We start from the raw sequence: 14733 nt of genomic DNA on the forward strand, positions 1-14733 counted from the left end.
TTCAATACCTTCAAAATGTTGTCACCTTCAGTACAGATGCCTTCTAAATATACTTGATTCTAGATTTTTCTCCTCTCCTTTTTTTCTCTAGAGTCATTTCTACTACTAGTTATAAGCACATACCAACGACTAAGATGTTAAGAACTCAGATATGATGGTTTCCACTGTCACTGATAGTTATAGTTATATAGTTTATATATATATATACATATATATATATATATATGAACTACTTATAGAAATTTTTATACACCATTTCCATTTTGGGGGTCAGACTCTAGAGAAGCATGGAAGGAATTACAGGAACTGATGCTAAGTGAAAGGAGCAGAACCAAGAGAACATTGAATACATAACAACATTGTGAGTTGATCAGTCTTGATGAATAAAGCTCCTCTCTGCAGTTCAGAGAGCTAGGACAATGCTATTCGACTGGCTATGGACAATGCTATCCCCATCCAGAGGAAGAAAAACAAAAACCAAACCAAAAAAAAAAAAACCCTTCAGAATTTGATGAATACTACATTCACTTTTAAAAAAATTTCTCTTTCTTTCCTATCCCATGGTTTTCATTCTTTTCCCTTAATCCTCATTCTTCATACTGAAAATGACTAATCTGTAAATATGTTTAACACAAATGTTCATGTACAATAATCACCTGACTGTTCACTACTGAGGGGAGGGTGGTGGTGGGAGGGTGAAAGATAATTATGTAACTTTAAAAATATGCATATGGATGAATATCAAAAAACTTTCATAACATATATCTTGAAAAATAAAATTTCAATTAAATTATTTCCCATTTTTTTCCTACATCACTCAAAGCAGATTAAAAGGTATTGATTTTCAATAATGCTCTGTATGTAGGGACACTACTGAAATATCTAGATTTCTAAAACCATAACTATTGCTTTGGGGGCAAATTTTTCCCTTGTATAATGACCGTTTTTTTGCTCAGTTCATCTAACATTTATATAGCACTTAAACATTAACAAAAAAACTTTGCTTACATGATTGCATTTGAGGCTCATAAGAGTTTTGTGAAGTCAATGTGATAGTGGGATTTAAAAAAAATTCCTTTCCTCCCTTTCCTCTCACCTTCTTCCGTTCCTTTTCATCCTCTCTCCCTTGGCCCTTTAGAAATCTGGTAGTTCTAAATTCAAAGATGAGTACTGTATCCAATATGCAAAATTATTTTTTTCTCCCTTACTGATATCTTTGACCTGAGCAGCTAGATGCCCATTAAATGACATAAAATGAGCCAATAAAGACTTAGTATATTGCTTGGTACACAGTGGGCACTTAATACATACCTGGTCCCTTTCTCCCTTCCCCCCTCCTTCAAAATACAAAAACAACTTTCCAAATTGCATCTTTATTTAATGAATACATTTTAACAGTACTAATAAGGTTGTAAATATTAGTACTAAAAATGTTGTCCATGATTCTCAAAATGTCTAATTTTAATAGGATTTACAATGTCCTAATTGGGCCGGTACACTAAAAATGCTAACCAAATGCTTCTGTTGTTTTAATTTTTTTCCCTCTCCAAAAAATAAAAACTAAAGACCTTTTCTCTAGCCAGTCATATTCAGCAAAAAGCTTCTCAAACATGCACTACATGGAATTTTCAAAAGACTTCTATTTTTAACAACATTCTCCAAAAAAGCAATCCTTAAATTGAAGTTGGCAACTACTTGACAGTGTCAGTGACTCAAGATAATCCTATAGGGAAGAAAATTTGTACACAATTCTACATCAACTTCTTGGGGGGGGGGGGGGGCGGTTAAAAATGTCCTTTCCTCTGCGTTTTCAGTATCTTAAGATGTCATAGTTACCAAGCATTTCACTGAAAGAGGATAAGGAGTTCTATACTTGTCAAGGTCATTTTGTAATGATTTTTTTCTTTTAAAAAGAGGCAATATCTTTTTCCATTTTTTCAAATAGGTTTTTGCAAGGCAATGGGGTTAAGTGGCTTGCCCAAGGCCACACAACTAGGTCATCATTAAGTGTCTAAGGCTGGATTTGAACTCAAGTACTCCTGACTCCAGGGCCAGTGCTCTATCCACTGCACCACCTAGCTGCCCCTATCTTTTTCCTTCTAATGAAAGGGTTTTACCTCTTAAGAGGTAGTTTTTCTTTTCCCCCTTTTTTTCTTTAAAAGAAAAGTAGTATTTCACTCTCTCTCTCGTTTTTCTTTGTCTCTGTCTCTCTTCTTTCCCAACCCTCCCATTCCCCTTTATTATGGACAACTGATTACCAGAAATGGAGGATTATTCTTTGTCCAGAGCAGGGAAGTATTGAATAATGTTTCCCCTGTAGTATTATAGTCACATCCTCCACCTTAAGGAATTGTTAGAAAAGGAAGATTTCTGCTGTTCTTACTTCACAATCAGTATTGGGTTGAGTTGAATATTGAAAGTGGAGAGAGATGCAATTATATAGTTGTAAAGTTCAGTTATACACATGAGTTCATCCTTATCCAGATTAGTAGGTATTTGAAGTATTACTGTGTCTATATCACAAATGAAAACAAACAGGCTCAGACAAGTTAAGTAATCTGAAAAACAGGTTTGGACATGCTAAGTATATCTTGAATGATTACAAAAGGAGCCTTTCCATGATACCATACTTTGCACTGATGAGTTTGAGGCACTAGACCTAAATGAGTTATATTCCCAACTTACTAAAAAAGTATACAATTGTTAGGTGATTATCAGCATGTTTGAAAATTTGTTTAGAATGACAGTACTCCAGGAGAGAAGGGCAAATATTTTCCTAATTTTCATAAACAGGAAGAGAATTAATTCTGCAAATTCCTGGTCACTAAGCAACCTTAATTTCTAAAAAAATATATACAATGCAGAACTGCTTTTAAGAGCAAACTAGAGTACAGAATCTAAAGCACAGAAAAGGGAAAAGAGGAAGGGAAAGTTAGTTCAATGTACAATTAGGTAATTTCATGTTCAGCTGATTTTGGGGGGAGGAAAGGTTAGGGAGAGGCCAATAGCAGAAAATGGAGAAATATGAAGAGTACATTAAAACAGAAGAAAACTTATATAAGGACACAGAAATTAAAAGAGTAGAGTGTTAAGGGTTTGAGGAGATGAAAAGAAATAACAACTAGGTACATTCAATTCACATTCCATTTGATTAATATCATTCTATGCCAGGTAAATTGATCCTGCACTTCTCAACATTTATTAACATAGCACAGGCAGCTTGATCTCTGATAAAATTTTCTTTTGTTTTCTTGCTTTAAAATAGACTGGGTCATTATTAATAGAAAGAAATGTCTTTCGTAATCTACTGAAGTACAGATTTATGGATGACATGATTTTTTTAAATAATCATCAAAATTTTTGCCTAGGAATGTGATAAATCATTTTATATGAACCATAGTGTCTTAATATGTCTACAGTATACTTCTAGAGCACCATAAAAGTAATATTCCAATGGAGTAGAATAATGATTATGTCATGTCCAATAATTCAAGGATGAGGGAATTCAATTGTAAGCATTTTGGAACACTGAATCAGTTCCCTGCATGACAGGGCTTCTTCCCCAGTGAGATCTCTGGCAGTGATATTTAAGCCTTGTTCCAGAATAATCTAATCAGACCTACTCATATTGTTTCTAATTGGGAAAATAGTTATGTTATCAAATATTGAACAAATTTAAATAAACTGTATATTTTTTATCAAAAAAGGCTTTATTTAAAATATTTATTCTTATACTGGGTGTCAACTGGGTGTCAAGGAAGAGACCAAGATAAATAAAAATACAGTTCTTTCTCTCAAAGATGTTACAATATAGTAGAGGAATTGGTATTCTTAAAGTCCTAAGGAAAAAAAAACTATTAGTAACAATTGCTGCAAAATATAAAGATGTATATGAACTGATCTATAAAGTAAGCAGAACCAGAAGAAAAAATTATTCTATAACATTATAAATATGAATAATTGAGAACTTGGAATAAAATGAGCCAAACCACACTGATTTACAAAATAACACTATAAAAATTTCAAAAGCTGAAGGAATATAATCAATACATTGACCATGCATGATTCCTGTCCTGACAATAAAACTTGCTATGCATTGCACAGATATTATGAATTTAGAATAGAAAATGATACATATATATATATATTTACATAGTAATGAAGGGAATGTCTTTTACCTTACTACACATTTTTATTACAAGAAATATGTCTTTCTTTCTTTTTCTGTATTTTTCCCAATGAAGTGGGGAAAGTGGGATGAGAGGAAAAGAAAGATTTGTTAGTTGTTTTTGGTTTTTTGGGTTGTTTTCTTCAAGGCAATGGGATTAAGTGACTTGCCAAAGGTCCCACAGCTAGGTAATTATTAATTATTAGGTGATTATTCGGCATAAGGCTGGATTTGAATTCAGGTCCTTCTGATGCCAGGGCCAGTGCTCTATCCACCATGCCACCTAGCTGCCCCAAGATTTGTTAGTTTTTAAAAAAACAAAAGATGTGAAATGTTGAATGTATTTTAAGATAAGGTCATTGTGTTAATAGTTGTAAGAAAACTTATAATCAGAATAATATGAAAATATAAAATCAAAACATAAATAAAACTTAAAAAAAATTAATACTGATTGAAATCAAATGTCTATAGACATCACTTCATGATTAAAATAGAACCATAATAGTTCCTTAACTTGAGTTAATTTTCTAATTGTATTTTAAAATTCACATCCCTTCTTTTGTGGATAAAACTTTTCAATATTCTTAATCTCAATAGGCTTTAATTAGTTTTAATTGCTTTTCTATAAGAGATTAACAGAGTATTTAAAATTCTATACTGAATCCTCCTTGGTCCTTACTTCTAACATACTAAGCACTAAGACAAACACTAGCAAGATTTTTGTGTGTGCATGTATGTATGTTTAAATTTCAGGCACACAAAATTTGACTATGGTAAAATTTAATTTGACTTAATTTGGGTTGTAAAATATTCTATTTTTAAATAGAAACATTAAAATACTTCTAATTCATCGCATCATAACTAACATAATTTATACAAAAACCATAGAAATATAAAAAGTAAGAACATATCTGTAACTTAACCAAGATTATGTGAACCAGACTACAAAGTTTCAAAAAGCCATTTGGAGCAACTGATGCCAACTGGGAAGTATACAACTATTTATTTTTCTGCACTCCCTCTAACCTAGGGGCAGAAAGTGGCACAGTAGATAGAGTACTAGCCTTGCAGTCAGGAGGACAGGAGTTCGAATATGGTCTCAAGTTCAAATCCAGGTTCAGACACTTGACACTGAGCAAACTGTGTGACCTTGGGCAAGTTACTTAATCTTGATCATCTCACATCCAGGGCTATCAGGTGTCTTGATTCATATCTGATCACTGAACCCAGATTACACTGAAGTTAAGAAAGTGAGACTGATGACTTAGCACAATATACCCTCACTCAAATCCAATTTATGTGCTTGTCATGGTCTTCTTCAAGAATAAAGACAAACATCATCATCACCATCATCGAACTAATATTTAATATTTGCTAAAATCCTTAAAGTAAGACTAGAATGCTAAACAGCATTCAGTAGTGTTGTTCATTTTTTTAAAAGTATAAAATGTTTATTTTTGCTAAGCAATTAATAAGTGAATAAAAACAAAAATACTAGAGAAGACTGTTAACTTCTAGGGAATGAAGACAGAATTACTGTTGAAATCACAAGAGCAAACTAAAAATTTAAAGTTGAAAGAAACTTTAGAAGTCATCTAATCCAATCCTTTCCTTTTACATGTTAAAAAACTGAGAAACAAAAAAGTTGAGTGACTTTAAAGTAATTCTTTCTTTTCAAAGAGAAGCAAAAGTATATCACTACGTTAAAGTGTTTTATAATGGATCCAACTGTGGTTGTACAGACCAACACCAATCTGGAATGTTCAGTGAAGGCATTTGATAACGTGGCTGAAAACATCATGCTAAAAAGCATGGAGCAAACACATAGTCTTGTTTCACTCCACTGGTGACTGGGAAAGCAGAAGAGCAGAGTCTGCTATACAGAACCCAGGCATGCATGTCATAATGAAGCTGACATACAATACTGATGAACTTCTTGGACAACCAAATTTTTACATAATTTTCCATACGTCCTCACAACTGATTGTACCAAAGGCTTTGGTCAGATATATACATGTTGTATACAGATCTCTGTTCTGTTCCTGGCATTTTTTCTAGAGTTGTCAGGCGCAAACACCACATTGACTGCTTCTCCACTCTTTCTGAAGCCACACTGGTTCTCAGGGAGGTGACCAACTTCCAGGCAAACGATAAATCTATTAAGGTGGACTTTGGCAAGAATTTTGCCAGCAATGACCTGCAATTAATAAGGTCCTGTCATTAAAGAGTTCATATTCACAAACCCAGTACAGAGGAACCCAAATCCAGCAATCTTTCAACCATAACACAATTTCAAAATAAAATAATCAAAAAGATATATTTATTTCATAAATAATACACTAACTTTCTGAGAGTTATAGTAGAAATAAGTTGTTTTGCTAATGAAATGAGTTATCTTTTCTAATTTGATTTCTAGAAAATAAAGAATTATTAAAATTCACACATATCTTTAAGTTCATTTGGCATGAATGCCCCAAATCATCAACATAATTATTAAAAACCAAACACCAAAACCATATCACCTCAATTGAAGCAAAAAAAAAAAATCTTTGATAAAGTACAATATTCATTTATACTAAAATTCCTACAAAGTACAGGCACAAAGGAACAATTTGTTTTGGGAGCTTTTTTTAAATCATAACAACATCTGCCTTTTATAATAAATACAGGAATAAATTAAGGATGTCTCATTTCCCTTTTTGTTTGAAATAGTTATGAAATGACAGTAATAGCAGTAAGACAAGAGATAAAGACATAAAGATAGGTAAAGATGAGATTAAAAACTATGCCTATTAAGTAAATGTCCTTCAATTGGAGAATGGCTTAGTGAAGGATTTCAGGGAAGCCTGGAAGGATTTGCATGAACTGATGCTGAGTGAGATGAGCAAAACCAGAAAAACACTGTACACCCTGACAGCAACATGGGGGTGATGTTCAACTTTGAAGGACTCGCTCATTCCATCAGTGCAACAATAGGGAACAATTTTGGGCTATCTGCAAAGGAGAGTGCCATCTATATCCAGATAAAGAGCTGTGGAGTTTGAACAAAGTTAAAGGACTATTCCCTTTAATTTAGAAAAAAACAGATATCTTATAGTCTGATCTTGTTACCTCTTAGACTTCTTGTCTCTTCCTTAAGGATATGATTTTCTCTCTTATCACACTCAATTTGGATCAATGTGCAACATGGAAACAAAGTAAAGACTGACAGATTGCTTTCTGTGGGGGAGGATAAGATTTGGGGGAAAATTGTAAAATTCAAATAATATCTTTAATAAAAATAAATTTTAAAAACTATGCCTATTGCTGATGCAAATTCTGGGGAATCAGCAAAGATACTAATAGAAATAAGATCTTCATTTGTAAGTTGCAAAATAAAGACTCATAAAATCAATTATTTCAAAATCCAATAAGAAGTAATAGTAATAGGAAGGAAAAATTTCATTCCAGATTAACTACAAAATCTATAAAGCAGATGGGAATTTTCACAACAGCTTCAATTTTGAGTATTCCTTAAGAAATAAAGGACAACTTAAACAACTAGAGGGTTATTTAGTGCTGATAGCTGAGTTATGTCAATGTAACAAAAATACTACCAAAGTTAATTTATATTTTGAATGCCATTCCACCAAAATTATCTAGGGGATACTTTATAAAACCTGATGAAATAATTTTTAAAAATTCATTTGGAAAAATAGAAGATCAAGACATTGAGCAAAATGATGAAAAGAGGGAATAGCACAGCACTCATGAAAATGATCTAATATTAGTGAAAAAATAGAGGAAGGATCAATGGAAAAACTAGAGAAGGGAGAATGAGAAACAAAACTCAGTAACTTAGTATTCAATAATGTAGAAAACCTAAATTACTTAGCAAAGAATTCCTTTATTTGACTAAAAACTTCTGAGAAGGGCAGCTAGGTGGCACAGTGGATAGAGCACTGGTCCTGGAGTCAGGAGTACCTAAGTTCAAATCCTGCCTCAGTCACTTAATAATTACCTAGCTGTGTGGCCTTGGGCAAGTCACTTAATCCTATTTGCCCTGCAAAAACATGAAAAAAAAACTACTGAGAAAACTGGCAAGTAGTCTAGCAAAAACTGGACCTAGAATAATTCCCTATAGCATATTCCACAATACATTCTACATGGACACTATCAACATTGAAGATCATAGTATTAAAAAATTACTAAAGAAATAGATCATATCTCTCAGAGCTATAAGTAGATATATTCTTAAACAAATAAGAGATAAAGGAAATTACAAAAGAGATAACCAATTATGTGAATTATCTGAAAAGCTTCTGCACAGATTTAATCTACTTAGTATAAGAGGACAAATGGAAAAAACTTTTGTATCAAACGCCTCTGGGTTTGGTGTCTAAGACATATAAAATAACAAATACATATATGCATGTGTTTGCACACACCTGCAAATGTGTGTATATATGTATATGTATATATAATGTAATCACTATTCCTCAGTAGGAAAGTGGCCAAAGGATGTGAACAATTCTCAAAACGAGAATTGCAAGTATTAACAAACGCATGAAAGAATGCCCCAAATCATCAAGAATAAGGAAAATGAAGGGCAGCTAGGTGTTGAAGTGGATAGAGCACAGACCCTGGAGTCAGGACCACCTGAGTTCAAATCCAGCCTCAGCTACTTAATAATTACCTAACTGTGTGGCCTTGAGCAAGCCACTTAACCCCACTGCTTGGGGGGGGGGGGGGGGGAGAATAAGGAAAGCGCAAATCAAAATAACTGAGCTTTCACTTCACACCTTGAAAATTGGCAAAAATGACAAACAATGGCAATAGTCACAGCTGAAAAGTTTGTGGGAATGATAATTTCATTTAATGCACTGTGAGTGGAACTGAGAATTGGTACAGCCAATTTGGAAAGCAATTTATGCAAACTGAATGAAAAGCCCATACTTTGACTCAGAGATTCAATTACCAGACAAACCTCAAGGAACTCGACGAGAAATTCCTTCATCTACACTTTAAAAAAAAAAGTAGCACTTTTTTGAGATCACAAAGAATTACAAAGTAGATGCCCATCAATTGAGAAATATCTGAACAAATTATGATACATGAGGGATAAATTGCTATGCATAAAAAATGACTTAAGAGAAGACAGAGAAACATGTTAAAAGATATTTATGAACTGACACAGAGCATGGTGAACACTCAAGCAATATACACAATTACATCAATAACTACATGCAAAAAAATGTATCAGAAGTCAATGTATGAGAGTAAAAAGATCAAGAATAACTCAAAAGACATGAGAGAACACTACCAACAAACACACCACTTCATAGATAAGGGAGGTCAATGAGTATTGTATGTTGCACATATTATTGAATTTTTTCATTGTATTGAGCAGTTATGCTTATATTTCTCTTTTGTCTTGAATAAACACTGTTATATAGGATGATTCTGTGGAAAGAGGAAGATGCTGAAGAAAACTATGAGGATACAAAAGTCAAAAGACATCAATAAAAACTCATTTTAAAGCATATTTGTCAGTTCAATGTGAGCACTTTTAACTTGAAAAACATTTTATAACTATATGCACCTAAAGAATAATATATATATCACATATTAAAAAGCTCTTGTGACTTCTGGGATATCATATTCCAAGTCCTATAAGCTCTCAATGTAGAATCTGCTAAATTTTGTATAATCCTGACTATAGTTCCAGGATATTTGAATTGTTTCTTTCTGACCACTTGTATTTTTTTCCCCCTTGACTAGTGAGTTTTGAAATTTGGCTATATTATATTCCTGGCAGTTTTCATTTTGGGATCTATTTCAGAAGGTGAGTAGGAATCTTTCAATTTTTATTTTACCCTCTGCTTCGAGGATAATAGGGCAGTTCTCCTGGATAATTTCCTGGAAAATGACTTCTAGGCTCTTTTATCAATAATGACTTTCAGGTAGTTCAATAATTTTAGTATTATCTTTACTGGATCTCTTTTTCAGGTCAGTTGTTTTTCCACTGAGATATTTCATATTTTCTTCTAGTTTTTCATTCTTTTGGTATTATTTTATTATGTCTTGATTTCTGACAAAATTATCAGCTTCCCTTACGAACAAGTTGCTTTTTCTTGTTGGCCCTGATCCCTCATTTGTATCAAGAGGGAGTTGAACAAGATCAATCAAGCCTTCCATAACCTATCCATTTTTATATTCAGTTAAAACATTATTCTGAGAAGAAGTCCATTGACTTCACCAGATTGCCCATGGACAGCAGAACACTTAAAGTTATGAATCCCTGCAGGGATTTAAAAGAAAGGAAAAATTCAGAACTGTAGTGGAGCAAATCACACTCCCTAAAATTAAGGAACTATAAATGTTCCTACTATTTTCAAATGTTTTCCCACTACCTGAATTGTCCAGCACTTTCTCTTACTTTATAAACCTTATCATCTTGAGAAAGACTCAAAACTTATAGGCTGAATTCATGTACTCAGTTTGATCCACAGTATAATACTTTGCTCTGTAAAACTATACTTCTGTAGCTTGAGTGTGTGCATATATAGTCCCTCTAAGGAATCATCAGTTCTTTGAAGGGAGTGACTGGACCTACTAACAGCCCTTCAAAATGCCTTTGTTTTTTTTAACATTCTCTATATCTCAAGTAAATAGTAAATCTCTTCTCTGATCTCTTTCCCAGGGAAATCAATTGGAGGTAGTCAGTAATCGCCCTAATCTATCAGTCAGGAGATTGTTTCTTGATTATAGGATTAAACATTACTTCCTCATTCTTACTCCACCCACCATGCCTTCTAACCCTCCAGCCTCCATTAGTCAGGAGACATCTGCCTACCATTTCAGTTGGTTCTTAGTAAATAGAGTGGTACTCAAATGTTTTAATTATGGCTCTTTTGGAAAAAATCTGACAAGATGGTTCCATAGGCAAAGCAGAAGGAAAACTAAGGAAAAATATTAACTCAGAAGGGAAATTGCAGCTATAGTCTAAGCAGGCTACTGTATAATCCAAAGTAATTTCAATGGATTTACAATTATAGAGTGTAAGAAAAAAAGGTCTCTTATCTTCACTGTTTAAACCTTTCAGAGTTTAAAACATTAATGATAATTTTGAACACTATTTTTATGTCACAAAATGTATAAGCAAGTACTAAAATAAAAAGCTCCACTATGCCCTCCATTAAATCTTGCCCTTACCGCTCCTTTATTAGGAAATTTTCTATAAAAACTGCTCTTTCATTCAGTAAGTTATCACAAAAGTAGAGGATAATATAAATGTGTTCTTTAATTATTTCTTCATTAACAACTATTTAATATAAAAAATTAGATAAGATCTAAATAATTAAATTTGAAATTGAATGCATATTCCTACTAAAAAGAAAACAAAAGGATTAGTTCCTTATTTTTTTAGGTCCATTAATGCACTATCAAGAACTCTGACAGAATTAACTGCTAGAGCATCTTATCATCAACACCAAGAAACTCATAAGTATTCTATAATAAATCAGAGGTTTGGAATTTAAATTTTTATTAACAATTATATAACATCATTAGAAACCCAGGAATAATCATAATAAAGATTTCACTATTCCTATCTTATGGGATTTTTTTTAAGATAAAAGCAAAAACAGTATTCTTAATTGTTTCCATTAAACTCTGGTATATCATAATTTGTTTAGTTGTTTCAGTCATATATCCAACTCTGTGACCCTCATTTGGGGTTTTCTTGGTAAAGATATTGGAATAGTTTGGCATTTCCTTCCCTAGCTCATTTTATAAATGAATAAACTGAGACAAACAGAGTTAAATGACTTACTGAAATCAGGGTAACAGGAATAGTTAACACTACTTAATAACCAAAATCTTCAGGTGAGCTATGAAGCCTGGAAAAAAAAAATCTTGCTGTGTTCATCAAAATAAAATATTTTGAGTCTGAGTTTAATATAGAGAACAGAAACAACAGAGTGAAAGTTAAATTCCTGATGCTTCAAGATTTTTAAGAACATTCAATTCAAGCTATATTTCTTTAAGGAATCTGAGTGAATTTATTATATAAAATTATGATTGGCAGGATACAGAAAATTTTTTTTAAATGTACATTATTCTTTAATCTGTACACAAGGATTACAAGTACCAATCAAAACGCAGCTGGAAGAACTCATTTCAAACTACCAAAAACTTGAAGTTATTCAAGTTACAAAATGCTATGTAAATAAATGCACTTCAAAATACATTTGTGAATTTTTAAACAATTAGCAAAATAAACTAACATTAATGTGATCATCTTTTTTCCAAAGAAATCTACCAAGAAAAAAATACGGTTAAATCTTTTACCAGATAAGTCAAACTATGGCATAATATAGGGCATACTGTCACGTTGGTTGAATAAAAAAAATCACTTTAAATAATTTTGTACCAAATAATAAGAGAACTTTCTCTTCTAAAAGTGATCCAAGAAAATGGAAAATAAAAAATTGAAAGTCATTTTTATACTCTGTATGACTCTGGAGCTTTTGCACTGATTGTCTCTTAATTTCACTATTAGCTCCATCCAGCTGTTTGCATGATCATAAGAACCAAAATGAGAGAGCTACATCTACATATGAACCATTAAATAAAACTAAAATTGTAAAATTTAAAATAGCAAAATTATTAAATGCATCCCCAGAACTAGGCAAGAACCTCTGCCTCTAAAATATTCTTTTAGAATGTGTTTGCTATAACAATGGGTCAAAATTTTGGCCTAAAGCCCAAATGGAAGGAGACACTGTAATAAGACTGTTGACTCATTACAGCAAATAATATAAACCATAATTTTAACTTAACACAAAAATATACAATCACTTTGTAAAGAGCAAATTATAAATTCAAAGTCAAGCTAAAATATGAGGTGACAAATGGGTAGGAATGCATATTCACTGTATAAAAACATGTCTAAAAACAATATATTGTACCTATGCTCATAAGTGCTATATATTGAATATACTGTAAAAGAACCAAGACCCCATGTTTATTCCAATTTCACATTTCAGAATTCCTGAGTCTTACCAAAACAAAATGGGGGAAAAAAATAACAAGAACAACATAAAATCCTTATTCCTTAAAGAGAAAAATGTCCCCAAATGTGGACATATACTTAGTAATATAGTTATTTTTTAAAGCTGAAATCTGGGGAAAATATTGTAGAATAAAACTATAAAGTTTATTTAAAGCTTATTTTTTACATGAAAAAGGCATTGCTTTTTTTTTTAAAGGCCACCTGTGTTATATTTGTAGTATTATTAATTCTGGCATTTTTAAGGGGAGAAATTTCTCCTTTTGAAAGCCTAATCAAATATATTTTATAAACTAAAAAAAAAGAAAAAATATGTAATAAAAACATTTTTTTAAATAGAATTGCAATGAAACAGCCCTTTTATGAAAGAACTTGTGAGGGTAATATGTCACTGTAGCACAATTAAATCATGAGTTTCTATTCTAAACCAGCCTTACTGAAGTCACACAATTTGTCAACTATCCTAAAGCCTCCATTCTACTTTGCATATTACACAGTATAAATAAAAAAAAGTATCTTAAGAGCACTTCAGTCCCACAATGTAGGATATAAGCTTGTGTGAATATGCATATATGGCCCTGCAATGATTTGATGATATACAAAAATACATTCAACCAAAAAGTTAATGTCTTTTTTTAAAATAAAAAGGGAAGGGAAAGCCAAATGGTCCCATAATATATAAAATACTGTTTATCAGTTCCAGAATTATTTCCAAAGCAAGGGACATTCAAGAATATTGTACACTAAATTGCATACCTTTATGGTTCTATATCAATAAGAAAGATACATACAACTATTCACAGAAATATAAATAAAAATGCTATGAGAAAAAATATTGGGCTAGTTCTGTTTGAAAGATATACAGAAATAAAATAATTTTTAAAACAAAGAATCACTAAAGTGCAGACCTACAGACCATAACAGGCTATAATAAAAAGGTGCAGTCAAAAGTACATCTAGATTTAAACTCTTTACCCTCTAATGGTCCTCCACTTAAAATAAAACAAAAATTCATTGTGCAATTTAAGAACTGGTCTGTTGGTTGTGCCATAATACAACTTGACTTTTAATCTCTAACCTGATTTCTGTCCACTACTGAAGTGATTTCTAGGCATTTAGCAACACATCAGTTTCTTAATAATTATATACATTTTTTAAATTCGGATCATACAATATTGATTCCTCCTCCAGAAAATGTTAGAGTCCTCTTGTTGAAGAACGAAGAGCCACTGGTGTTTGGTTTATTGCCTTTAACAATAGAGGTTTTCAGTTCCATTTCACATGCTACAATTGCTGCATTCAATTCCACTTGAGCTCGATGTACTACATAAAACATGAGGCCTATACTTATGACAATCTGTGAATAAAAGAGAAACATTAAGAATTGAAAATATGTTTATATGGAAAAGTCAGAATTATTAATATTTAAGTTCAAAGAAGAAATAAAATTCTTTCTGTAAATGTTTACAACAGGTGAATTTTCTGAAAACTATTACAGAATAATATTGAAGAG

The 14733-nt window shown here is 32.1% G+C and overlaps 1 protein-coding gene across 3 annotated transcripts in view; it reads right to left on the bottom strand.

Annotated features, from left to right (window-relative positions):
* Positions 1-2225: 2225 nt before the first annotated feature.
* The window catches only part of TMEM64 (transmembrane protein 64), a 37469-nt gene continuing 24961 nt past the window's right edge, over positions 2226-14733 (bottom strand). The window contains exons 3-4 of one of the 3 annotated variants that reach the window (XM_074199981.1): positions 14392-14577; positions 2226-6365 (exon numbers count right to left, since the gene is read on the bottom strand). In XM_074199981.1, the coding sequence (XP_074056082.1) occupies positions 6171-6365; positions 14392-14577 (381 nt within the window). In that variant the 3' untranslated portion in view covers positions 2226-6170. The other 2 variants (XM_074199982.1, XM_074199983.1) reach the window with 2 other exon arrangements.

The sequence above is a fragment of the Macrotis lagotis genome, chromosome X, assembly GCF_037893015.1.
Source record: "Macrotis lagotis isolate mMagLag1 chromosome X, bilby.v1.9.chrom.fasta, whole genome shotgun sequence".
In the NCBI taxonomy this organism is placed as follows: Eukaryota; Metazoa; Chordata; class Mammalia; order Peramelemorphia; family Peramelidae; genus Macrotis; species Macrotis lagotis.